The sequence below is a fragment of the Lissotriton vulgaris genome, unplaced genomic scaffold, assembly GCF_964263255.1.
Source record: "Lissotriton vulgaris unplaced genomic scaffold, aLisVul1.2 SCAFFOLD_2723, whole genome shotgun sequence".
NCBI lineage: Eukaryota > Metazoa > Chordata > Amphibia > Caudata > Salamandridae > Lissotriton > Lissotriton vulgaris.
In genome coordinates, this window is record NW_028245333.1 from 185391 (window position 1) to 211756 (window position 26366).

Genomic DNA, 26366 nt, shown 5'->3' on the forward strand with positions numbered 1-26366 from the left:
TTTCCCTCCACAACCTTGACAGGTGCTGAAATTCTGCAATGGTAGATGGAAAAATCCACCAGCTAATCTATATAAGAGCCCACATGTAGACTGCTTACACATTACCTACAGATTTCGATAACCGTAGAAATAACTAGATCAGCAACCCTTCTTACCTGCTGAAGAGCAAGCTGCTTGTTTGTCTGCTCTGTCTGAAGCCTGAGTTTTTTCTGTAGATCTTGGTTCTTTTCCAGGGCCTCTAGGAGCTTTGCTTGCAGCTTGTCTAGTTGTTCCTTGGACACAGCATTGTAAAGCTTCTCCTTCAGATGCTGCACCTCGCGCATATGCTGAGACTCTGCAAGCGTCAATCTTGTGTTGGCTTCTAATAACTGCATTTCATAAAAGAAAAGGCGCAAATAGATTAGAAACATGACTAAATCACCAAAGGCGCAATGGAGTTGGTGTAACAATGGCAAGTAATTAAAGTCTATTAGAAAATTGTAATGTTTATACACCATTGAGGGCAATATGGTGTCAGAGGTCAATTAATGGCTGGTACAAGCCTCCCACTCCATTATTTCAAAGTTTGTCTTTCTGTTTCTGTTTAATTTAAAAGCATCTGATGTCAATGTGTCAAATGTATTCATAGCCTTAGAGCCCTTCTGCCTTGGGCCACACTTGTCATTAAAGACTCTGGCTTGGCCTATAATTCAGGTTCAGGGTTTTTTTACAAGTAAAACAGCCCAGTGTAGAGGCCTTCAATGTTATACTGCAGCTTCAAGGTGGATCCATTAACTTGTTGACACATCTGTGACGGAGGACAAGCATAGTGTCACCCAGAAGTCGGCACAAAGGCAGTTGACTGATGAATCAATCTGGATGCATTGAAGAATAACCAAGGCAACTAGGCTGAAAAATAATTATGCCACAAATAAACAACTGCAAATGAGGCCACCAATGCAGGTTAATGAAAATTGCAATCAGAAAAAAATTTACACCTACCACAGCCCTGTCACATCAAAATGTGCTGGAAGCATATTTACTCTTGTACTTTTACAAGAAAGTAGGTGTACATGATTATGAAAATCCAGTAGTAAAACTGCAAATTCATATAACTCAGAATTTGAAGGTAGCCAAAAGTACAAAAATGGTTCAAATGCTCAAAACTGAAGAAAGATGCACAAAAGAAAAATAGATCCAGACTTGGTATCAATCAAAATATAATTCAAACTGCAATACTCCAGGCAATCCCTATTTATATATTTATTGAGTTTTATGTAGCGCTGGCTAGACCCGACGCCTGCACATTTGTAAATATACATAATATTTCTAGCCTCATCAGAATCGGACCCTTGTTCTCCTTGGAAGTCTTTAGTAGGAAGGGGTTTTAGACCTAAGCCAGATAGGAAAGAGATTTTGCAGGTTAGTGGCGTGATCGCCCCAACAGGAAAAATGTTAACTTTTTAGTCATTCATTTCTATCATATTATTCCTCTAAGTGGAAATTGGGAGGAGGAGGTAACGCTACAAATGGCTATGCTCTCGAGCCTGCCCAGCTTTTGCTCCCAAGTAAGAGTGTAAGAGTTTTGAAGTTTAGCACAACCAGGACTTTAACTGGAGATGTCAAAGACACAACGTTTTCCCAAATTGCCCACATTTTGGCATCAAGATTTTTTTATGATTTCTTCTAAATGTGGTTAAGTCGTATGCCAGTTCACAGAGACTTCTGTGCATATGTAATTTACGCTAGCAAAATTGGATATACGGGCAGAAATACATGAACATAACTCACAGAATCATGATCACTGGACATTTCCACCTGCAGATCAAACTTTGGCTGTCGGGGAAGGGGGGGAGCGGGGGGGGGGCGGTGCACACTGCAAAAAGCTTGAAAGGTTTTGAGCACCCCAAACAAATATATATTTATATGCGAACACAACACCACGCTTGAGTGTTTTTATTGCACAAAAGGCAGGGGTAGAAAAACCCATATTACTCTTGGAGGCATGAAACATGGGAACTAGTTCACATCTCCCTGTGAAGTATGGGTTTCATCACCATAGTTACACCCCACAAAACAGTCACTGTAGAGATTTACCATTGTCAGGGCTATTACAATTATCCAGAATTAAAGACAAAATTATATGACAAAAAAAGGCACATCATGTAGCGCATATTCTGGTAGCATTATTTTCATCCATTTTTAGCTAGAAACTTTTATTTTCGGAAAAAATGCAAATTATGTGGCAAATGCAGTGAATTCATAATGATGTGGTAAATGCTGTAGCCACAGAATTTCATAAACACACTGGCAATTCCCATTGCTTTGATCAGCAATTTATTGACAAAAAGTAAACTAAACCTAAGCATTTTAATTCCAATCAGTGCTCCTTGTCTGCTGTAGTAAGTCGGAAAATAGCAGCAGAGTATGGAGGTGTCCTCTTACATTAAGCATGAAAACTGGTCAGGCGAGATGCTATTTTCCGACGATGCCGAGTAGAGCTTTTGAACACTAGCAACACTAGCATCAGCAATTTATATCCACCTGTCATCACTACATGGATAGAACAACACTTGCAGCATCGCATTTTCGAAATATAAACAACGTATTATCAGATTAATTGTGACACTGGTTCAACATTAGTACGTGATACAGTAGTTATTATATTTCTGTACAGTAAACCGTGGTTATCAAAAGCATGTGATCAAGGCTGGGTTGCAGCCGAAACAGTAATGATGGGAAAGATGGATTAAAACCTTTTAACTTCACTTCTTGACGTCCTGAGAGTGCATTTTTTTGCAAGCGATCTTGCGGTGTGTCAAAAAAACACAAATATATCCCAAGAAAGAAGTGACTCAAACAGATGCACTCACAAAGAACAAAAATATACTTCCACTACAACATTTCAGCTTCCGACTTCCACACGTAGTACAAGATGGTTTGCTCAGTGGCTGCACAGATGACAATGCTGAATCTTCAAAAATCATCATGAGTGAAGATTCCAAAGTGGAAATCTAAGCAGCCCGAGATCTCTTGAGATATGCAGTAATCAGGTGGTATTGACAGTGATCTTCAGTCCATCTAGATGCAGTGATTTTAAACAATACATCCAGACGTTTTCTCTGGAGTCCAGTAGTTCTTCCTTTAAAAGATGTTCCACAGGGAAAACCTTCAAATCTGATCGTAAATGATCCACAAGGTTAACCCCTTCGCTACGGCGGCAATTCCGCCGCAGCGCTAGGGGGGACAGGGGGGCCGAGCGGCGCTCGCATGTTCGTGACGGAGCCGCTCCGTCGCGAGCCGCGGTTGAGCTGTGCTCGTGACGGAGCGGTTCCGTCATGGCCCCGCCCGCTCAATAGAACGCGCCGCGCAGGCGCGAAATCAGGGCCATAACGGAACCGCTCCGTCATGAGCACAGCTCAGCCGATGCTCATGACGGAGTGGCTCCGTCATGAGCATGGGAGGGGTTAAAATGAGAGGCTACAGGCTGGCTACATTTCTTATTAATTATTGCTGATTGGTGGTTCCTGAATCCTGTAAGGAGGTCATTCATTGTTTGGTCTACATATTGTTTTTTACAGCTTTGGCACAAAATCACATAAATAATGCATGTGCATCGACATGTAAGATGCTGTCTTATTCTAGAGGTCCTTATCATAACAGAACTAGTTACTGGTGATGTTTTAAAAGGTGTTTCACATGTGATGCACCTTTTAGTCACCACACGCAATGTACCCCTGTATTTGTTACAGCTTGCCTTAGTTCAGCTCTCACTTAAGCAAGCCTTAACAAATGCAGGATATGGTCTCTCGAATAAGGACATGCAGTATAGAATCCAGGTGGTGCAGAATGCGTTGGCGAGACTTGTTCTGGACATTCCCAGGGGGCAGTCTGCTGAGAAGGGATTGGAGACCCTTCACTGGCTCATAATTAATAAGTGCATCAGCTTTAAATCTCTCTGCATGGTACATAAGGCTCTCTATCTTCCATAACCAACAAGAGTAAAAAACATGTTTGGATGGTATTCTGTAGGCAGACTCCTTTGTTCATCGCTTCAACTACAGCTCACGGTGCCGAGAACCAAAAGAAAGAAATGGGGCGACAGAGCATTTTCTACGGCCGCAAGCAAACTTTGGAATACCCTTCCACGAAACATAAGGACCATCCCTCAGCTATTGCACTATAGGAATGTTCTTAAGACCTGGTTACTCTCCTTTCAGTTATCTTCTGAATCTGGAGTACTAGTGGACTTCTTCCAGATGATGATCTATAGCGCCTTGATGCCTTTGGATTATTCCTGCGCTCTATCAATTTTAAATCAAATTGAATCAAATCAGGGAAGAGCACTCAGGAGCTTCACAGGGTAAGACTGAAGCTCAGTAAGTTTATCACCCACCACTGTTGTTACAGATACTGGCTGCACATTCCCATATATTGGATATGCATGCAAAGGCAGGATATGTGGAGCTCATGCCTATGCTGATGTTATATGAGTAATTTAAAGCAGAACCTCCAGAATTTTGCGATTCACAAAACAATCGCGAAATCAGCTGGCAAGTGCTTTGGCCACAATTTGGCTACTGTTTCACAAAAAGGTCCCTTTGAAAGCATAAAAAAAGTGTTGCTTTCTTATTCGCTGCATGCTAACACATCACTACCTGTCTCCGTACAGCCGTAAAATAGTTGCTTCCTCGGACCCCCCTGCAGAATAAGAATAGGGGTCCCCTTAGTCTCCCACCTCCAGTGAATATTCATTGGCCTTGGGAGGGCCACCCAACCATGCAATGTGGTAACAGGGGTGGTGGGTTGCCCTCCCAATAAGATAAAGGCCAAAAGCTGCAAGAAATGCCCTTTGCGCCCTGACTGGTTTAATTTATGGTAATGTTTGGACGACATGCCCTGCCTCTCCCCACAATCTCAAGACCTGGGGAGAAGAGAGAGACGCAGGCATGGAAACTTCATTTGTTTCTGTCAGGACGGTCTCAGACTAGAGGGTCAGCAGCTCCTAGAAGCGTTGCCTACCCTGGGGTCTGGCCTCAGCCCTTGCCACTGCGACTGGGAAGGGCGTACGTTCTCCCAGTGACTGCTTCTGGCTGTTTATTCAGTGGGGTGAGAGTCGCTGCGGGGGCCTCCTCCTGCGATCAGCACCACCCACACTCAGTCTGACTAGCATAGGGATTTTTACTTACAAGCTGTGCACCTTGTGATCTCTGCTTCCAAATTACTATATCTTTTCCCTTGGCACTTTTGCTATCAAAGAAGTGAAAACCTGCCATGATTTAGCCATCCTGTGGACCCTAATACAAATTCCTCTCTCCTGATCTCAGGTACTAACTAGTAGGTATTGTATTGACGGGGCATTGGTATAATGCTTCATATCCCCATTAAGGGGCATCGAAGTGCATCAATGATAAGCTCGAATGCTACAACATAGTGATGTTGTATTTCTTGTGATCCTACGTGGGGAGCGTTTTGGCACAGTGGTGCTGAAACAATTTTCGCAGTGGGAATGCTGCCTTCAATGTTACAACACTGACGTCTTAGAGATTCTGAAAAACCCAAGCCTCACACAAAGAACAGGTGTAGAAAATCCGGCTTCAGCAAATATTTTTGTTTGCCCACAGAGTCTTCCTTTGCTGGACCAGAGGCCTGGCCAGAAAGAAATTAGTTCCCTTCTCGCCTGAATAGGCAAGGATGTGGCGTAAGGGCCAGAGACTAGACAAAACACAGATGTCTATTTTTGCCCTCACCCTCAGTGTGAAACAAATCTGTCATTGGTAGCCATATCACCAATCCACAGCTTTAGATGCACGTTCGAAGAGACTTCTTTGTTATGTTTGTTGCCACGATCAGCAGCTATTCAGAAGGTATAATCACCTGATAGTGATCTGAAAATGCACGCCACAGGATCTACAGAGGGCAGGAGGGGTGGACGTGGTGAGCAGAGCCCAGGCTCTAAAAGTAATGTATCCAATGTTTAGCTGCTGAAGTCTGATAAAGCTGCTGCAGTGGAGTTAGGCTGTATCTGGCGATATGTGTCCACTCTTGCAGTGCATGTTTGCTATCTCAGCTTGTAGTCCATGCCCCTATGGGCTGTAACCTAACCCCTGGGTGGTGCTGAGCAATATTCTGGGGGCCACACCGAGCCTTCTGTCAGATTCTAGCTTGTTTCAAAGAGTTGAACAGAATGTAATACTATCTCCAGAGAACATGCAGGAAGAGGCTGCCGCAGTAACTTGTCGAGAGACAGAGGGTTGACGTTTGGAAAGAAGAGGGGTGTGGAGCTCGTGGTATTGTTCCAGGAGAACAATGTACATAACTACAAATAATGCAATACAACAGGTGTGTGGTGAGAGATGGGACAGTGAAGAAGCTGGTATAAATTCTTGTGTATGTGTGTGTGTGTACATTAACTGTAAAAAAAAAAAAAAAATCTTTACTAACTTGGCCTGTCAAACTCGATCAGTGGAGGGCTGATCTTGATTTTGTGTGTGAGAGGGAACCCTACTGCCTGGGCAGGGGGTTGCTTGTAGAGGAGTTGTGGTGTGTGTAATAAGTAGCTTCCACTAGTGACATTTGTTCTGTAGTCTGGCGTAGGTCCTTTGTTCAAATATTTTATATGATATGTATTTCAATTTGTGCAGCTCGATAACCGGCAGTGTATTTGTGCGTCAGGTTCAAGATTTGGAAAAAAAAGCCTTTTTGAATAAAGGACCTAAGCCAGACTACAGAACAAATGTCACTTGTGGAAGCTACTTATTACAGTGTGGAGCTCTGAAGAAGTCCCTTTAGGACGAAACGCGTCGGCTATGGCTATTGAATTTTAATGGAAAGTCTAATAAAGAACATTTTGGAACAAAAAGAAATAACCGTGAACTGGAAGTTTTTCAATATGCACACAAAGACTGCTTTGACTATCATGTTACATTGTTGAGTGGTGAACCTTATTGTGTTAATGTTTGATTAGGACATTTTTCCTGACTTAGGAGTAGAGAGGAGTGTACTCCATGGTTTCCTGCACTGCTATTTACAGCCCATGTATCATATTGTCAGGTGCAGATTGCTATTGCCTCAACCCTCAGTTTGTTGATATATATTATATATATATATATATATGTCACAAGTCATTTTCTACCCTGGAATGTTACTGCTGGAGGACACAGGAGTAAATGCCTTTCCACAATGGAAAAGTAAATGTACTGGCCCATATTTCAAGAGGAAAACTTTCTCTTTGTCTCCGGATTCCCATGATGACAAAAAAAAAAAATTGGGGGAGCTTACAAACATTTTTGCATTGTGTAGTATAGTGGAATGTTTGCTTTGTTGAGATTCCACTACATTGGAGAAGTGTGGCTCACTGGTTAGAGCGGCAGACTCTGAAGCAGAGATGAGGCCTGGGACCAGGGTTCAAGTCCCGACGCGGCAGGGTCTTGGGCTCTATGTCTGCGGACTCGATAATTCTCGCCTCGGTGCCTACTCTAATCATGGGTCCCACGCTGCAACTCTGGGCAATAGCTTGCTTAATCTCCACAACGGCCCCTACAACACTGGGATGCCTGGCTTCACCTTGGGGGTGCCCAGGAGGGGCATCTCTAAGGGAGAGCCAGGAAGGGTTCCACAGCGTTATACAGCGCTGGGACGCCCCGTTGGGGCAGCTGTGCGCTTTACAAAATACACTACAAAATACAAATTATCCACAGTGAATGAGGACTGCATCTGGAAATCTAGAGTTTGCACAGATATCTTAGAGACAGGAGGTAAAGAACAGCAGAGACCACAAGTTTTCATCGCTTTTCATTTCAGAAAAATATATTTCACTCCAAAACTTTTGTCACGGCGAAAACTATACAGTTATGTTGTACCTTGTCCTGAGATTCCACCAGCGCCTGTCTCAGTTGTTCCTCCTGCTGCCCGAGTGCCTCACATTCCTTGTTTACACGCTGCAGCTCAGATTCAAGCTTGTCCATCTGGGTGACCTGTTTTGTCATCAAAGAGACATTTTGAAGCTATTAACAAAAACATTGTGTTTGTTTCTGACATTTGAAAAATCTTGTCCCATGCTGTTCATTGAGCAAATGTCACATGTGGGTTTTGTTTACGCTAAGAACATAAAAGTCAATACACGCACAACCGAAAGGCACTTACACCAGACCCTTTTCATCCCATTCAAGCTCAAGTTATTTACTCCTCACTGGAGCAATCACCTAGCGATACACCCTCTTTATACCAACGCTCACCGGGGTAATATAAAGGAACTACTGCATTTTGCCAGTAAAGTGACAGCGTACCTGTTACAGGAATACTTTAATTCAGATTGGCAGCCATTCTGGTCCTTTTACATTTTAAACTCTGTTGGTGCGAAATTAGCAATCTACTGATTTACAGTTCATATCAATGGAATGCCTATTCCATTCTTGTTTTCCCTTATGCCTAATTCCTTACCCCACTCACCACAATGCAATTCTAAAACAGCAGGTAAGAAGCAACAGGGCTACAAAAAGTAACATGGGGTAACCTGCATCACAATACAAAACTCTGTAGTAAAAAACCTGGATCCCATGCTCCTTGCTCACTGTCTTTTCCAGCCTCAGCTTTTCATTCTCAAAAACCTGTTTTTGTGCGGTCTATCCTCACAAAACATATTGTACTCCATCCTTATAAATATTATTGTCATCAGTTCCAACTCTCTTCATGAGACCATATCTTTTTTTATTATCCCATCCATCACCTACACCAATGCACCTGGAATTTTTCTCTCCATCTTCTATACTGACCTATTTGGTCTGTTTACAATCATCCATATGTGTTTTCTCTGCGTGCTCCCGGACCTTAGAACACCAGCTAATGAATATGCTACTTACCAGTATGCATCTGTTCTTGGCATGTAGGGCTGCTAACATTCATATCTAGTGCATAGATCGCCGCCTAGTGTTGGGTCTGGATGATTGCACCTTGTTGTCCTGGAATAGTCTTCGAAGTATCACGAGATAGGTGGCTCCTCCCCTGGACTACAGTGCGCATGGGCATCGACTCCATTCCCAGATTGTTTTTAGCCATTGTGTCAGAGATGGAGTGAAATAGTGTAAATGATGTCCATGCTAATGATTGAATGCAAGAAATAATCTGCAGCCGCTACGGGCGCCGGGGAGGAGGGCGGGCGATATGAATGTTAGCAGCCCTACATGCCAAGAACAGATGCATACTGGTAAGTAGCATATTCAGTTTGAGGCATGTGGGCTGCTAAATTCATATCTAGTGCATAGAATACATAGCAGTCCCTCCATTAACAGCGGCCGCCCGTGCCAGCTGCAGAAGTCTGAAAAAGAGTTTTAAGAACAGCCTGACCAACAGCTGCCTGCTGTTTGGAATGCACATCTACACAATAATGTTTAGTAAACGTATGTGGTGCAATCCATGTGGCTGCTCTACAAATATCCTCCAAAGGAATATTACCTAGGAAAGCCATGGAGGCCCCTAACTTGCGTGTGGAGTGGGCCCTGGGGGGGACCGTTAAAGTGCGCTTAACTTTGTGGTAGCAAATCTGAATACACTTAACGATCCACCTGGCTATTCCTGCCTTGGAAATGGGGTTGCCTTTGTGCTGGGCTGAGAAGGCAACAAATAGCTGTTGTGTCTTCCTAAAGCTTTTGGTCCTGTCAATGTAGTACAGTAATGCTCGTTTGACATCAAGCGTGTGGAGCATTCTTTCTGCTACTGTCTCAGGGTTCTGAAAGAATGTGGGTAGTTCAATGGTTTGATTGACATGAAACTGCGACACCACCTTAGGAAGAAACTTAGGATTAGTGCGCAGCACTACCCTGTTAGGATGAATTTGAATAAATGGCTCTTGTACCGTGAGTGCTTGTAGCTCACTAACACGTCGTAGAGACGTGATGGCAATGAGAAAAGCCACTTTCCATGTCAAGAACTGAGGCTCAAACGGTGGTCCCATCAATCTGGTGAGGACCACATTGAGGTTCCACACAGGAGCCGGTGGGGTCCTGGGGGGGATGACTCGTTTCAGCCCCTCCAGGAATGCTTTGATGGCAGGCACCCTGAAAACCGAGAGGTGCTGTCTGTTTTGGAGATAAGCCGCTATGGCGGATAAGTGTATCCGAATGGAAGCATACGCCAGATTACATTTGTAAAGATGTAACAAATAGCAGATGATATTAGGAATGGATGCATCTAGCGGGTTGATATGATGTTCTGTACAGTAAATGACAAACCGCTTCCATTTTGCTGCATAGCAAGCTCTGGTAGTGGGCTTTCTTGCCTCCCGGATGATGTCCATGCATTCCGGGGGCAAATCAAGGTAGCCAAACTCTAAGACCTCAGGAGCCAGATCGCCAGGTTCAGCTGTTGCGGATCTGGGTGCTGAATGTCGCCATGGTTCTGCGTCAAGAGCCTGGGTGTGAGGCGCAGCCTTTGATGCGGTACCACGGAGAGTTCCAGAAACGTGGTGTACCATGGCTGGGGTGCCCACGTCGGAGCAACCAGGATGAGTGTCATCGAGTGTTGCAGCAGTTTTCGTGCCACCAGCGGTATGAGAGGTGCTGGGGGAAAAGCGTACGCAAATTTGCCTGACCAGTTCATCCATATCGCATTGCCCTGCGACTGTGGGTGTGGGAACCTGGCGGCGAAGCTTGGGCATTTTGCATTCTCCCTTGTGGCAAATAGGTCTATCTCTGGATGACCCCACTGCTGGAAGTACGGGTGGAGTACTGATGGATGTAACTCCCACTCGTGCATTTGGTGGCTGTACCTGCTGAGCAGATCCGCCATCTGATTGTCCACGCCCGGGAGGTGTTCTGCCATGAGGAAGATGTTCCTCTGAATGGCCCACTTCCACATGCCCTGAGCCAGATGAGACAACTGTAGAGAGTGTGTGCCCCCCTGCTTTTGGATATAGTACATTGCCGTCATGTTGTCCGTCCGGATCAACACGACCTTGTTGCACAGATGTACTTTGAAGGACTTCAGTGCCATGAAGATTGCCATCAGTTCTAAGTAGTTGATGTGCATCTTCTTCTGCTGTGTCGACCATAGGCCCTGCACTGTGTAGTGGAGGACATGCGCTCCCCAACCCTGAAGAGATGCGTCCGTCGTCAGGATAATTTGTGGCACAGGCTCCTGGAACGGTCGGCCCTTGCAAAGGTTGTGTGGAGTCCACCAATGCAGAGAGTTGTATGCCCGACCAGTCACCAACACTAGGTCTTTCAACTGCCCTTGAGCCTGAGGCCATCATGCCTATCAACTGCATAAACACTCTCGCAGGGAGGGAGTGTTGCGGTCTGAACCTCTGTATCAGCGACTGGATGTTGTTGATCCTCGCTGGGCTTGGCTGAGCTGTAGAAGCCAGAGTATTTATTGTTGCGCCCAAATACTGCCGCACGTGGGCTGGCTGAAGGTGCGACTTTGGATAGTTTAGCGAAAACCCCAGACTGTGAAGAAGGTGAATGGTGCGGGACATGTCTGCAGTGCCCTGCTGTGCCGACTTGGCTTGAACGAGCCAGTCGTCCAGATAAGGGTAGACATGTATGTTCTGTCTCCTGAGGTGCGCCGCTACCATCGCCAGACACTTTGTGAACACTCTGGGAGCAGTGGTCACTCCGAAGGGTAGGACCCTGAACTGGTAATGCTTGTTAGAATGGTGAACCGGAGGTATTTTCTATTTTTGGATGGAGTGGTACGTGAAAATAAGCATCCTTGAGGTCCAAGGTTGCAAGGAAGTCTCCCTGGTTTAACAGTGGAAGAACCTGCTGCAGAGTTAACATGTGGAAGTGTTCTGAAAGTATATACCGGTTGAGGGGGCGTAGGTCCAGAATGGGTCTGAGTGAGCCGTCCTTCTTTGGGATTAAGAAGTACAGGGAGTAAACCCCTGTGCCTTGTTCCTCCAGTGGCACGAGCTCTATTGCGCCTTTTTGCAGCATCACAAGAACCTCTTGCTGCAATAAGTGCAAGTGCTCTGCCGACATAGGACGTTGTCTTGGGGGTATGTTGGGTGGAGTGGACGTTAACTCCAAACAATAGCCGAACTGGATAAGTTTCCTTACCCACCTGTCTGTGGTGATGGACTTCCAGACTGGCAGGAACTGTTGGAGTCTACCTCCGACAGGTGTTGGATGGTCGGGGGGCAGTGACAGGAAGTCACTGTTTGCTGGCAGCAGAGGAACTGGAACTGTTGTTGCCTCTGCCCCTGCCCTTGGCGTTGTTTCCTCTGTAACCTCCTCTACCCTGTTTGGCGTACGAGGACTGCGCCCCACTTTTACTGAACTGCGCCTGTTGTGCCAAGTGTCCTCTGGTAACACCCGAGTGCCTGAGCGACGAAAAGTGCTCCCTCTGAATTGCTGAGACTGAAGTGCGCCCATGGATTTGGCCGTTTCAGTATCTTTTTTAATCTTTTCGAGGGTGGCGTCCACCTCAGGGCCAAATAGTCTGTCTGGATTAACGGGCTGGTTGAGGATAGTAGTCTGTATCTCTGGCTTGAACCCTGATATGCGTAGCCATGCTTGACGCCGTAACATTACACTAGTGTTTATCGCTCTTGCTGCCGTATCCGCAACGTCAAGCGCACATCTAATCGCAGCGTTGGAGATGAGCTTGCCTTCCTGGATAAGCATCTCAGCTCCTTCTTTAAACTCGTCTGGAAGGTGTTGTAAAAGCTGCTCTAAGGTGTCATAGTGTGCCCTGTCGTATCTGGCCAACAGAGCTTGTGTGTTGGATATGCGCCAGATGTTGGCTGCCTGCGCTGCCACCCTTTTCCCCGATGCCTCCAGCACTTTAGACTCTTTGTCTGGGGGAGGAGCTTCACCCGTCGTCTGTGAGTTCGCCCTTTTGCGGGCATTAGAGACCACCAAAGAGTCCAGAGGCAACTGGCCCCTTATATACGTTGGGTCCCCAGGTGCCGGCCTGTATTTTTTCTCTATTCTAGGGTTGACAACCCACGCCCTTGTAGTTTCCTTGAAAATGTCAGTGGCATGCTTAAGAACACCCTTAAGCATTGGAAGAGTTTTTACAGTTTTCTCGTCAGTAGAGAAAGTGTCAAATAAAAAGTCAACGTCCACAGGGTCAGCATGCATTTCCACCTTATGGTTTGCAGCCGCCCTTTCAATTAAGGCATTGAATGCCGCAAAATCTTCGGTTGGAGAAGTCTTTGCGCCAAAAGCTTGTGGGTCATGGACAGCTTGTTGATCCCCCTGATCACCTGAGGCTAACCACGAGTCCTGTTGCTCATCAGGGTCTGTGTTTTCGGGAAAAGTATACTCCTCGTCCTGTTCACCCTGATCTCCATCTGAGCAAGTGGGTGAAGGCGATGGGCTCCTTTCAGGATGCGGAGGAACGTGCTCAACAAGTTCTGGCATCTCTGGCGCCGGCCTTTTCTTTTTCTGAGGGATTACAAACGACTCCAAAGGCTGTGATGTAATCTTCCTTTTGTAGAGCGTTAATTTTCCTGTGTCGGCGTCGATATAATGTTCCGACTGCTCTTGTAATAAGGGTTGTCGACCCAAACTTCCACTCAGTTGAGTTTGCCTCACCCCTCCTGAGTCCTTGGGCACCGACCGAGGTGCAAAGGCCTTTGGCACCACCTTGGGTGGCAGAGTAAAGAGGAGCGGCATGGAGGTCTTCTTTGGTGGCGCTACCGGAGTAGGTACCGAGGGTGTCTTTGGCACCGACATCAACTCTTTCTCCCGAATCCGTTTGAGGGAGTCTGCCACTTGCTTGGTAAAAGAAGCGGACGGTCTCGTCGACCCGACCAAGGACCTTGATCCACCCCCGGGGGAAGACTGGAGCGTTGATGAATCCACGTTCCTTGCTGGAGGCGCAGACGTACTCTCGACAACTGCGCATCCGCCACCATCCACGGCCCCATGCGTCGACGCCGATGGCTTCGGATCGGCTGACTTTCCCTTTGGCGTTGTGGCTCCAGACTTTGGCTCGGTGCCCTTTGCCGATTTTGCCTTGACGGCCTGTTTGCCTGTAGATGCGGTAGGCTTGACAGTAGACGGCTCGACGGCCGACTTCGACTCGACCACCTTACTCGAGTGCTGGACGACTGCTTTCGAGCTTGTCTCTTTGACCACCTTAGGCACTTTGGCCTGTTCGACAGCCTTCTTCGGCTTCGAGGGCTCAGACAACGACGTCGTCAATGGCGTCTTCGGTTTCGGCGGTGTGTCGGCCATCTTTGATTTGGTCGATCCCGAAGGTTTCACTTTCGGTTTCGATTTAGGCAATGGCGGCTCCGTAGAGGTGTCCGTAGCCGGGCCAGAAGGCGGGGCCGAGGAGCGAGGTGTAGGGTCGTGTGTAAGGCCTTGTGGCGATCCCGTGACCTGAGCCTTTGTAATAGTTTGTACGGGGCATAGCTCATCCTCCGAGCTATCTTCCACGGCCCCAAAAGGTTCTTCGTCGTCCCCTATCTCCTCGACGTCTTCCTCGAGGTCTTGGTCCTCTCCGTAGTCGGCCTCGACCTCCGCCGATGGAGGTGAAATCTGCAGGTGAAGTTCTTGCTCGCCTGCGTCGGGCTGTCGAAGATGTCCACTGGTGCCGGGGCCGATCGCTGGGCCTCGAGGCTCGCCACGCGCCGAAGCTTGATCGTCTTCTTCGATCGAAATCTTGAACAGGCCATACAGTTGGCCTCGTCGTGGTCCGGCGATAGGCACTTGTTGCACACAGGGTGCACGTCGATGTGTGGGTACTTCGAACCACACACGGGGCAGTACTTGAACGGACTCCGTTCCATCGCAGAATCGTCAGGGTCTTGCTGCGTCGACAGGGCCTTGATGACCGAAGAGTCACCCGACTCCTCCGATATCCGACTCGACGAGCCGGAGTATACTCGAGACCAAACGCGAACAATACCGACGAAGTAATGAAAGCCTTTTGGCCTTTAAGAAGTTGTTTTATCGATTCCGAACAGGAGACGTCGAAATCACATCCGAACCCAATGGCGGAAAAAACCAATCGCACTGTAGTCCAGGGGAGGAGCTACCTATCTCGTGATACTTCGAAGACTCTTCCAGGACAACAAGGTGCAATCATCCGGACCCAACACTAGGCGGCGATCTATGCACTAGATATGAATTTAGCAGCCCACATGCCTCGAACACTTACATTAAGAGTCCTATACTCAAATAGTTGATTTTCTCCCTAGCGCCTCCTCCTCACCATTTCGAAAACATGAGCTGTTCAATCCCTATAGATTTATGGATGGTTTTCACAAAATTCCGCTTACTGTCATTACCTCATTAACTTATATAGTTGTTTTTCACGGTTTCCTTTACCCCGGCAAACACCTCTCCTTGCTTAAGAGACATTTTAAGAGCTTGTGAAGCATGCCAGTCCTTTAGAGGGTTTGAGCACTGCACTCATCCAACACATCTTTTTCCATTGGTGGTACTACTCTCCCGATCACATGTACAAACGCAGGCCCCTGTTCATTGCAGCAGCACTATAGACGGGCATCAGTGTACAAGAGAACTAAGAGATATGTGGTGTTCACTGGTCTATGCCAGTAGAGACATTCATTTGTACACTAAAATGAAAGTGATTTCCACCTCCATAAATGTAAGGCCTACTCTTAGTCAGAGGCAAACATTGCAGCTATGCTGTACCTTGCCATGAGATTCCACCAGTTCATCTCTCAGCTGTGCCTCCTTCTGCCTCAGTGTCTGGCTTTCCCAATTTATATGCTGCAGTTCTGATTCAAGCTTCTGCATCTGCATGACCTATTGCATAAAAAAAAGTAATTCAGAGATTAACACACTTGAAATGTCAAAAGGAAAACCACATTAAAGATACGTCATTCTTCATATATTATTAGGTAAAAGTAACCCATTTGTCTGGACAAGGGGAGGTGAGGCTTTGGCTTGTGGAAAAATGATTAGTGGCGACTGTTGCCATTTTATTCAAGTCGAGAGTTTTGTGAAGAGTGTGATCATGCAAATGTATTTGTCTGCATATGTGGTTTATGCATGCCCATTTCTATGCCCAGAGGGCATTTTACCGGCCTGTCTAGAATCTATTCATCCTCAATTATTTGTATTTTTGGTTTCCCAGGAAAAAGGATGAGATGCACGGCTTTCCGAGAGTCATTTGCAAATTACCTGGAAATAGTTCAAACTGCTGAAAAGACAACAAAAACTGCTCAGCAAGATGTTCTTCTCCACGTATAGAGGAGTAAATAAAGCAGACCTATGAGGTTGATGTAGGCTTCCCACCTGGGCCAACAAATATATGTATTGGTCCCCTTAGCCTGTATTGTGTGGATAATATTTTGAGAAATGATTGTGTAAAAATATCGTCAGTTACAAATGTCATGCCAAAAATATTGTGGGATAGAAGATAATAATATTGGGTTTTTAGTTACTTATGTTTAAAAAAATATATAGTTGAGTATAAAATAGTTTTATTTAATATAGTTGTAGAAAATATCGTTTTTAATAGGTTTGATAAATATTAGTTCATTTAGTATTATAAGTTATTGGTGTTGTAAACATGTGTTTAATTTGTTTTATTGTAGTTTTTATATAAACTTAAACTTTTTTTATTTTATTAGAAATTGTTAATTTAGTAGCAGGTTTTTGGTTTGTAGGAGATTACGGTTGGATGTTTTAAAATGTAACTTACTGTTTTTAATATATAGTTATATTATGTATATGTCAATGTTTAATTGATAGGTAGTTTCATTCTTTTCATTTTTGTTGAGTAATTTATTGGGCAATCAGTGTAATTATTACATTGTTTTATTTTTACAATTATTTTAATTTTTTTTTTTTTTTTTTAAAATTTTTGAAAACCTTTATTGTGCTTCAAGTCAGAACAAATACGGGCCTACAACCTTCCGGCCGGCCACGAAAACATTTGTGCATCATTGCAGCGTTACGGCGACACAGTAATATCTGTCGTTTCAAGCAAGCATTACATGGAGTGCACTGTACTTATCGCATTACCATGTCTCAGGATCGGTGAAGGTTAATTTTAAGGTTTTCATCGCGACAAGTAAGGTCAGGTCGTACTTCTCCGCACTGGTTTAAACAAGAAGAAAAAACTAGGGCCATGTAGGTGGGACTCAACAGTGAACACTCGGATCGATCAGTGCTGCTTGCAACAAGTGGGTCCCCACCAGAGGACGGTCACACAGTATGCACACCCCTAAGGAGGACGCAACATACCCAACCAACTCCGCGCCACCACCCATCCCCCAGTCTGCCTAACACGGGCCTAGGAAAAAAGATTACATAAGAACAAAAGGCACCATAGAAAATAACACCAACTAAAATGTACCCCCCCACCCTACACACATGCAGAGGCTACGGCCTGCCCCCCCCCCTAGCAGAGTGTTTTATCTCCCCAAAAAACCCGAAATGTAGCAAGAGAAGAGAAATTAAGAAGAAGAAAGAAAAGAGAAATGTAAGAGAAAGAGAGACATAATTCACATAAGTCCAGGGAGGGAAAGAAGAGTGTACTACCCAACTACTCCCAGAAAGGGGAAAGGGGAAAGCGGGGAGGAGCCCACCCAACAACCAAGCTCCCGGTCTCCCTCGCCGCCATTATATCCTGCGCCATGTACAACACAATGTCAAAAACTGTATGTCCGGCGGACCCGAATCAATAATACCCAGTACCTCAACACAGCCCAAGTCATCCCCCCCGCATACGAAGTGGACAACAGGAGAGATCATCAGCGACATATAGCAATCAACAGGACATTAGAGATTAATCAGCCAGTAGTGCAAAATGTGTCCCAGTCCAGATCTCCGCCAGCCGATCCAACCAAAGCGACAACAATCCTACCATCACCCCTGTCCGGACCGGCAGAAGTGTTCCAGGCCTGTCCATCGCTGCGAGTCACCTGCAACCGGGACAAAGAGGCAAGATGGCCGCTCACGAAGAAAGGGATCAATGAGAACGCCTCGTGCCGCAGGGTTCCAATACCAGATGTAGTGTGCCGCAGCAGTGCCAGTGAGAAATGCAGCTAGGGTAGCAGTCGGCAAGTAAAGTAAAAAACTGGGTTCCGATAGATAGCTCACGGGCAGAATCACAGTTTCCAAAGTGATGGGCGTCTCCGCAACTGTATCCTCGTTGAAGAGCAGACATGTTACATTGTAACTGTGAGGACGCCGCACCACCGTCCCTTCACTCGGCAACCTCGCTTCCCGTCCAGGAGGGAGCAGGGGCGGCGGAAAATACTCCAGCCGGGACTGCCCCGTGGTAGTCATCGCCTCATCAAGTCTCCGGGCCAGCATCCGGGCAGTGCTCCGCATATCCACCCTCAACGCCACTAGGGCAGCCAGGACATCACCACGGGTCGGGTCACTCAGTTGCAAGCACCGGACCTCACTATCCCGCTGCTCCCCCGGTACTTTCAATGGCACAGGAGCATATGGGCACTCAAGCACACTGTAGTCAGGGTCAGCCCGCTGCTCCGCAGGAAGAACAGGCGCCATGTTCACCACTACTGCAGGCAATTAGTAGCGAGACGGGGGTGTCCAAATAAGCCAGGATACAAAAATGCAGCCACCGGGGGGGCTCCGAGCACAAATCGGGAACAGCACAGGGAGAGGCCCTCCACGTTGCTTGTGAGAACCGGCCGTCCACTGCGGGAAGACGCATCAAAATGGAGTCTGCCCGTTCCTCATCAGAGTGGCAAAGGAGAGCAAGTCACGGGAGCCTTCAGCTTCTTCCACGACATAGTCAGCACAGAGGGGAGACCGACCCGGATGAAAGGGACCGACTCCGGTCGCGCGGCCAGTGCAGTACACCCCCGTGGGCATCAGCGGTACCCCAGCTCGTCTTCCCGTCCACGTCCCTCGGCGTCCAGCGGCAGCCAGCAACACAGGGACCCGGGGAAGAGCTGGATGTCGAAGAAAACACCGGATCTGCTGCCAAACCCGCCGGCAAAGGTATCGGGAGAACGCCAGTTTCTGCAGCGCCGGTATCCCTCGGTGTTAGTGCGGCGCAGGTCAGGAGAAGTGAGCAGGATTGTTGAAAGAAGCCAGGCGGCTCGCGGAGCCGGGAGCTCAAGCGTCCGTCCCGTCCGCCATCTTGGCTCCTCCCCTCAATTATTTTAATTTTAATTATGTTTTGGTGTAGTAGGAAGGGTAGTCTTTTAATTAGAAATGCTTTAACATCTTTTTTTTTAAATATTACTTTTATATTTGTAATATAAAATTTGAAATCCTTGGTACCTGGGTATAAGGATATCCAGGACAGACAGTGGATTTCTAGAGGACAATCTATTCCTGAAACTGGCCAAGCTGCGCATGGAAGTGATACACTGAAGACAACTGCCTCTGTCACTAATGAGAAGAGCTTCCCTGTTTAATATGATGGCACTGCCACGCTTAATATATGTGTAACAGAACAGGCCCTGTAAAGTACTGCCAGAGTTTTTTGAGAAAGTGGACAGTGAACTACGACATCTCTTATCGGATGGAGGCAGTTCTAGTCTAGCTCTGCACAAGCAGCAGAGGGGAATGTTCGGGGGAGGGGGGGGCTGGCGATACCTGATATTAGAAAATACTACTGGGCGGCACAGCTAGTCACAATTAACACCAGGGATTTTATGGGACGGGAGGAACCTGCATATAGGGTTGATCACCACTCGATGGGACAGAGGGGATATCCAGCAGTATTATATCATAGAAGGATGGAAAAATAACTACCGCCACATACACAAATAGTAGTACGCACATGGAGGAGAGCTACAACATTTCTGGGCTGGAAAGGTAGACCGACGGAAAAGACTCCACTGTGGAGCAGTGATCTATTGCGGGAGGTAGGTGGGTTAAAGTGCTTCCGTAAATGGGGACTCCTGGGGATTGATCACCTAGGAGACGCCTGGAAGGGACAAACATTTATTACTTTTGAAGACCTGCAGGCAGATGCCCAACACGGAACACTTCCAGCACTTGCAATTGGGACATGCGCTGAGAGCGCATGTCCTGGAGAGTGAGCAAACACCAGACTACACACTCCTAGAGAACAGGTACTGCTAGACCCAATGGCAAATAAAGCCACCTCCCTGATATACAGAAAGATTATGAACAACACACTCAACCCACTGGGTACCCTACAAGAGGCGTGGGAGGCTGAGGCAGGTATACTGGAGGATGACTGTTGGGCGTAGGCAATGCAGAGTCCCAGAGAGGTGGCTATTAAGGGCGCACTTTAGCCTTATACAACTTAAGGTTCTGCATAGATCATACACCTCCGGGCCCTTATGCATCGAATGGGCCTCAGCAACACTGATCACTGAGCCAGGGGCTACCAGGAGGTGGGCACCTTTTTTCACACACTATAGGTCTGCCCCAAAATTCAGCAATACTGAAGAGAGATAACACAGGTTATGTCAGAAGTGGTAGGTCAAGATATCACACTAGAAGCTAGATGGCACATCCTGGGTGTGACAGGGCAAGAACAATGGCCGAAATGCTCAAAGATCTGGCTAATGATCGCAGATATAGTTGCGAAAAGGAATATAGTCAGATTCTGGGGAACGGATCGACATCCTGGGGTAGCGGAGTGGAAGGTGGATCTCGACTGGTGCTGTGCAGCTGAAAAAGTGGTGTATATGAGTCGAGCATACCCGCAGAAATGGGAGAGGTGGGGTATAGGGGTAATTGAGGACTCAACAGTCAACACGATATGGTGGGAGGGGTATTACCAGGGGGATTAATAAAGCTACAGAATTACACTGATGTTGAATATAACTACACTGATTTGCAATTGGAATAACGGTACTGGGTGTGCTTGAGGGTACCGGCACCCTCATACTGAATGTCGGAAAATCTCCATGCAAGCAAAGTGTGTTGCTAAGCTTTTGTTTAATAAAAAGAATTCCCCCTCCCAACAAAATTTGTAATCCGTAAATGTATTATTTGTTTTACATTTACTGAATAAATGTATTCTTTTAAAAACTTTTTTTGTTCAATATTTAATTGCTTATTTGAAAAAAATTATGGGCGGGACTGTTGCTCAGACTAGAGTGGCAATAGTACATCTAACCCCGCCTAAGTCAAATGCTTTCCCTACTTTGCTTCCATGGGAGCACGAGCAGTGAATGTTACCCCTACAAGTATTATTTATTTAAAAATCAAATAACCACACCAACGGGGGACCTCTTAACCGCACTTAACACTTAGGGGCCGATTAGGATGGCGGACGGATCTGCGTCTGTCCGCCACCCCAGAGGAGGAGGGACCGTCTGCAGGGGCAGCGGCGGTCCCTCCTTGCTAATTAGGATGTGACCACCACCCTGGCGGTCACATCCTGTATTTTTAACATTGCGGCGGGTGCTGCTTGAAGCAGCACACGCCGCAATGTTAAAAAAATGCATGTTTACCTTTGCATGCATGAAGCTGCAGGCACCGCATGGTGCCTGCCGCTTCGTGCACGCAAAGGCAGGGGGGTACCATAGGTAGCCCCCATGTGCACCCCCACCCCCCTTCACCCCTGGGGGCCCGCAGCGGGCCCCTGAAGATAATACCGTATGCCTTTCCACGGCGGAAATGCCGCCATGGAAAGGCATATGACCGCAGCTATCCTAATATGGCTGGCGGTGTCTGATAGACACCGCCAGCCATGTTAGAACTTTTCCGCCGCGGTCGGAAGGCGACAGCGGCGGAAAAGCAGCGGATGGAAAATAGATCCCCCAGCCATCCTAATCTGGCGGGGGTCTTTTTCCAGTCCGCAGCGGATAATCCGCATCCTCTGGCCGGCGGTGGCTTCCGCCGGCCCGGAGGATGCGGATTATCCGCAATCATAATCGGCCCCTTAGTCCCAAAAAATCATGGGTTGGTGTACTTCCACTCCAATATCAGCTGGTGTGTGATATTACTGCATAGCAGAGTACGATTCAAAACTAGAAACAGTGCTCCATTTCTGGTTTTAGGTATAATGCATTTTATGTGATTTTTTTAAGTTGTTTTAATATACTTTTTTCAAGTTGAAGTTAGTTTAATATAAACTATGTTTTATTTTTTATTAATATTTTGGTTATTTCATTTTGTCGGTTGTATATATTTTTCATTTTTTTATATCTTGTTTGATATTCATTTTTATTACTATTTATTATGTGTTCAATTCAATATTAGTTTGCGATTATTTTAAAGTATATTTTTATTTTATGTTTGTAAGTTACGTTTTTAATATTTTTATATAAGTTTTTTTATGTAATGTTTTCAAAGTTAATATATGTTTGAAAGTGATTATAGTGTTTAATAGTTAGAATTCCATAAACTCACCCATTTTTTATTATACCGAGGTCTTCAACACTTTTGTTGTCAATATTTTTGACTTAATATAGTAAGTATATAAAGTCGATATTTGTGTTCTTGCTATTCTTTAGCAATGTTTTTATTGCTGATATTTATGTTGCTAATATTTCATCACCATTCTGGACACGAAAGAGGCCTGCACATCAGTGTAAAAAAAGATATCTGGCCAGGAGAGAAAAAATTCTCTGCCTCAAAGGAGAGCTTACCTGAATGAAAAGATAGACAGTGCCTGAAAGGAGAAACCACGTAGACCCCAGCAAGTCATACATATGACCTAGCGGAAAGGAAGATCTACATGGATGGCATTTCAACAAACTGATGTCACCAAGGAGCCACAAGATCTATGCAGCCCATCTGGACTGGAAAAGGAAGACCACATGAAGATTGCTGTTTTAACTTCAGGGCTGCATTGTTGCTCCTCGACCCAAGAGTTTGTAGGCCTGTATCATCTAGACCCACCATGCACATTTGAGATTCAACCCCTCCTCGAGCCCCAGTACAACCAGGAGGGAGTCCTCCTTCACATCCCAGCATGAAGTAGCTGTCCTGATTCCGAACTGAACTGTTGAACTATCCTCCAAGCGGATACGATTATAGGGATATAGACTTTTAAAGTTGCTCTCTTAGCCCTAATCTTAAATAATGGTTACCAGTAGGAACTAGTGAAGTCAATTAACTGCCCCCAGTCCTGCTGTTGCACTTACCACCATGAAGGTTTCAGAGCGACAGGTAGGTTCCAAGTGCCACGCCCAAAGTTTTAGGTATCCTTGGGATCTATTATATACACAACCTAACTACTCAGTATATCACATGTAACAACAACACATCCAGATGAGTGGTAAAGTTGCTTATGGGACATCAGGGAATTTGGACTGTGTCTCTAAGCAACTATTAGTGATCCAACCCCTGGAAACAACAACTTTATCACCAGATCTTAGGGGAGCACAAGTAACTGCCTTGAGGTGGGGTCCTTGTTATTTAGGGTGTGTATTTTTTGGAGGTGACATAAGGAATTTAAAACACCTTTTATTTCTCCCTTGTACTTCAGTACACAACACAGACACAGTACTGGATTTTGGGCCACAGTGCCTAGTATGTAGATAAGATAGGATCATCCATTATGCTACCTCCATAATGTGGCAGCTCCTTCTGATTTCACCTGCATGTCCTATTGTTAAGTGATCTCCATTCATCTACTGCTGAAGCATCCTTTTCCGAATGTATAACATAGTGTCTCACCAATGATGTTATTAAGTCTTATTTACCGTGTTATAATGTATTTGAGTTTCAAACCCACTTCTACCATCTCAAGTAAACCTTGAGTACTTGTTGTATCTACCCTGTCAGAGTCAAGTACCCTACGTGAGTAACTTTATATCCCAATCATAGTCCAATAATACTGGGGCCCTGGACACCAGTAGTAAACAGCAAATACAAGTGAAACGACCATGTAACTGCTGGCTTCCAGGACCACAAGAAATTACCATATACTTGGCTGCTGTGATCTCTCAGTGTATAGTTTCAAACTCTAAGCAATAGTTATCAAGCCTGTTTTCTTACATCCAGGGGACACTACACCTCTAAACTAACCCAGTTACAAGAAAGTTCCAAATGTTGGAAAAGCAACGTCTGTAGCAGAGATTAAACTTTCTGAACACTTTTCCTGTAGGCCAGAGTAAAAAATATCCATTATAACTAGGACGGAAGTACTAAATACTGGTTGTAAAAAATGGCAGCACTTTGTGACCAGCATAGAATATTACAAACTGACCTATGTAGTGAAAGGCTAATTCATAAAATTTCAATTTGGAGCGGGTTGTAATCCAACCTATCTTATCAATATTAAGGAGGTATGTCGCAAATTGTGACTCACTCCAATTGGTGAATAAAAAAAGTGACGTGGAATTCTTAATTTAACCTTGGCCACTGATAATGACTAGGGCTGAAACTCAATCCATCATTTATTTGCACCCCATTGCCATGTCGAATTGCAACCTTGGTCCTGCACCACTAAGACCAGTTTCACCCTATTTTGGGCTTTTCAGTAAAGTGCAGCTTCGTTCCAGAGGCACTGTCAACCACTTCTGAGCATATCTGTTGTACTCAGGAAAATTAAAATGTGGTGGGTAGAAAGTTTTAACTAATGTCAGCCAATATTAAATACTAAGAGCCACATCTCAGTACATTGTTTTTTTCTACTACCATGCTGTGTCAGACAGGCAGTAGCGGCTCCTTCGCTAAGGTGGATAAGCGTCACCCCACAGCTTCCGAGTAGTGCAACAGTGGAAAAATAAAATTACATTAACGGGATGTTATCATTTTATTTTTCTCTATGGAGCCAGGTTGGGAAGTGGGGGGGGTGGATGGTGGCAGGCCGGGCTTCTGTCATAGTGCAGGAGGAGGAGTGGTAAATGCACCTTAAGTGCGCATGACGGTTTGGCCAGCAGTCATGTGCACTTAGCATGTTCTCCATTGAGCTGTAATATACAACCTCGGTGGAGATCATGCACAAGCCCGTTCCCGTCTCTTAGCCGCACCAGGGTGCGGAGACCAATCACGATGCTGCAGTCATGGTGACAGCAGCGTCATGATTGACTTAGGGGAGCCTGGGTGCTTCCTGCAGATTGGTGGTCATCAAAGGGATGGTGGCCTGCAGGGTCAGGTGAGCAGACCTTCGGGTCTGAGATTGTCTTTATATGAAGTAAGCTGTTCCTTAACAGAAATGCGACTGCAGTTAAAAAAAAAGAGTTTTTTCTGTTTGAGAGTTGGAAGTGGTTTTACTGGACCACTGCCTACTCTCCAACAAACTTTTTTTTTTACTTTCTCAAAGAGGAAGGTTTCTCAAGGGGACGCAGGGTTACAACCCCATATTGGAACTCGCAATTTTTCAATGATTTGCATCTAGATTAAGATCACAAAACCCTTATGCATCATACACCAACTTGGTATTTAGAAGGGATGCCCACACACTCCCCTTTCAAGTACTGACATTGTATGGAGTCTTAGCACCATTTTAAAAGTCAATAAAAGTTTACACACTCCTAAAATGGGATTAGTACATTAGAAAAAAACATTGTTGCAGGCAAAAATTCCGAATCGGGTTGTGACAGTAAATATGCTTTGTACATCTGGCCCTTAGCTATTACGTGTTACAGCTACAGCAGACTGTAGCAATGCTAACGGTTTCTTCTTGTATGTGTTGATGGTCACTGTGTGCCTCAGCCCCAAAAATAATAAAGAAACTAAGGAGAATTTTTTGGTTATCCTATCTCTAGGGCAGGTGGTGATTACAGACAAAATTAAACAGAAAGAAACACGCTTGCACACATGGTTAACAACATGGGCATGTCAAATTTGTCCAAGTAGTGTACGTATGCTATGAAGGTTATGATTAAGTTGTTTCTAAGTGCATTAAGATCATTAAAAACAGAATATGGCCCTGATCACAAAAACAAATTGTAGGTCTACTTTGAAATGCAAAGTGTTTTCTTTCTTAACTGTTTCACAAGAGACATGTTTTCTGCTGATCTTCTTATTAATGAAAGTTGCATTATGCATCAATTTCAATTGGACTTTGTCTCATTGTGTACTGGCAGAAGGCGCAGAGAAAGGACCATGCCCTGAATCCATGAAGGAGTATAAGAGCTCCCTATATTAAAAGTATTACATATTGCAAATGAAAGAGCACTGCCGATGCTCAATATGGGAACCTGGCTCTTTATATGATATATCAAATTGAGATATACTGTGCAAAGACTTCAGGGGTTCCCTTATGAGTGGACAAGGGCTTGCTCTAGAAATCCCAAGGTGCTCTTCTAGGGAGTAGTGTGGTAGATCAGCCTTTGGCTGATCAGAGGGGAGTGTTAGACATCTGTAAATAGACACAATGGCCAGTAAATGATGCACATGACTCATATCTTTATACATATTTAAGCAGCTGGAACATTTCCATCAGGTAAATACATTTTTCACTAAAAATACCTTTGTATTTAAAGCAGTCGACGCTTAGGGGCCGATTGTGGGTGTTGGTGGAGTGGCGGGGGTAGCCACAACCACGCTCCTGCACCTCTGAGATTCACCGCCGCCCGCCCGCTAGATAACAACTTAAAA

General features: G+C 45.5%; 1 protein-coding gene across 1 annotated transcript in view; it reads right to left on the minus strand.

The window, feature by feature from the left end:
- LOC147666476 (uncharacterized) overlaps positions 1–26366 on the minus strand; it is a 139687-nt gene that overhangs the window by 18690 nt on the left and 94631 nt on the right. The window contains exons 15-17 of the mRNA XM_086949061.1: positions 15591–15704; positions 7842–7955; positions 156–368 (exon numbers count right to left, since the gene is read on the minus strand). Of these exons, the coding sequence (XP_086805187.1) occupies positions 156–368; positions 7842–7955; positions 15591–15704 (441 nt within the window). The remainder of the gene's footprint in view (positions 1–155; positions 369–7841; positions 7956–15590; positions 15705–26366) is intronic.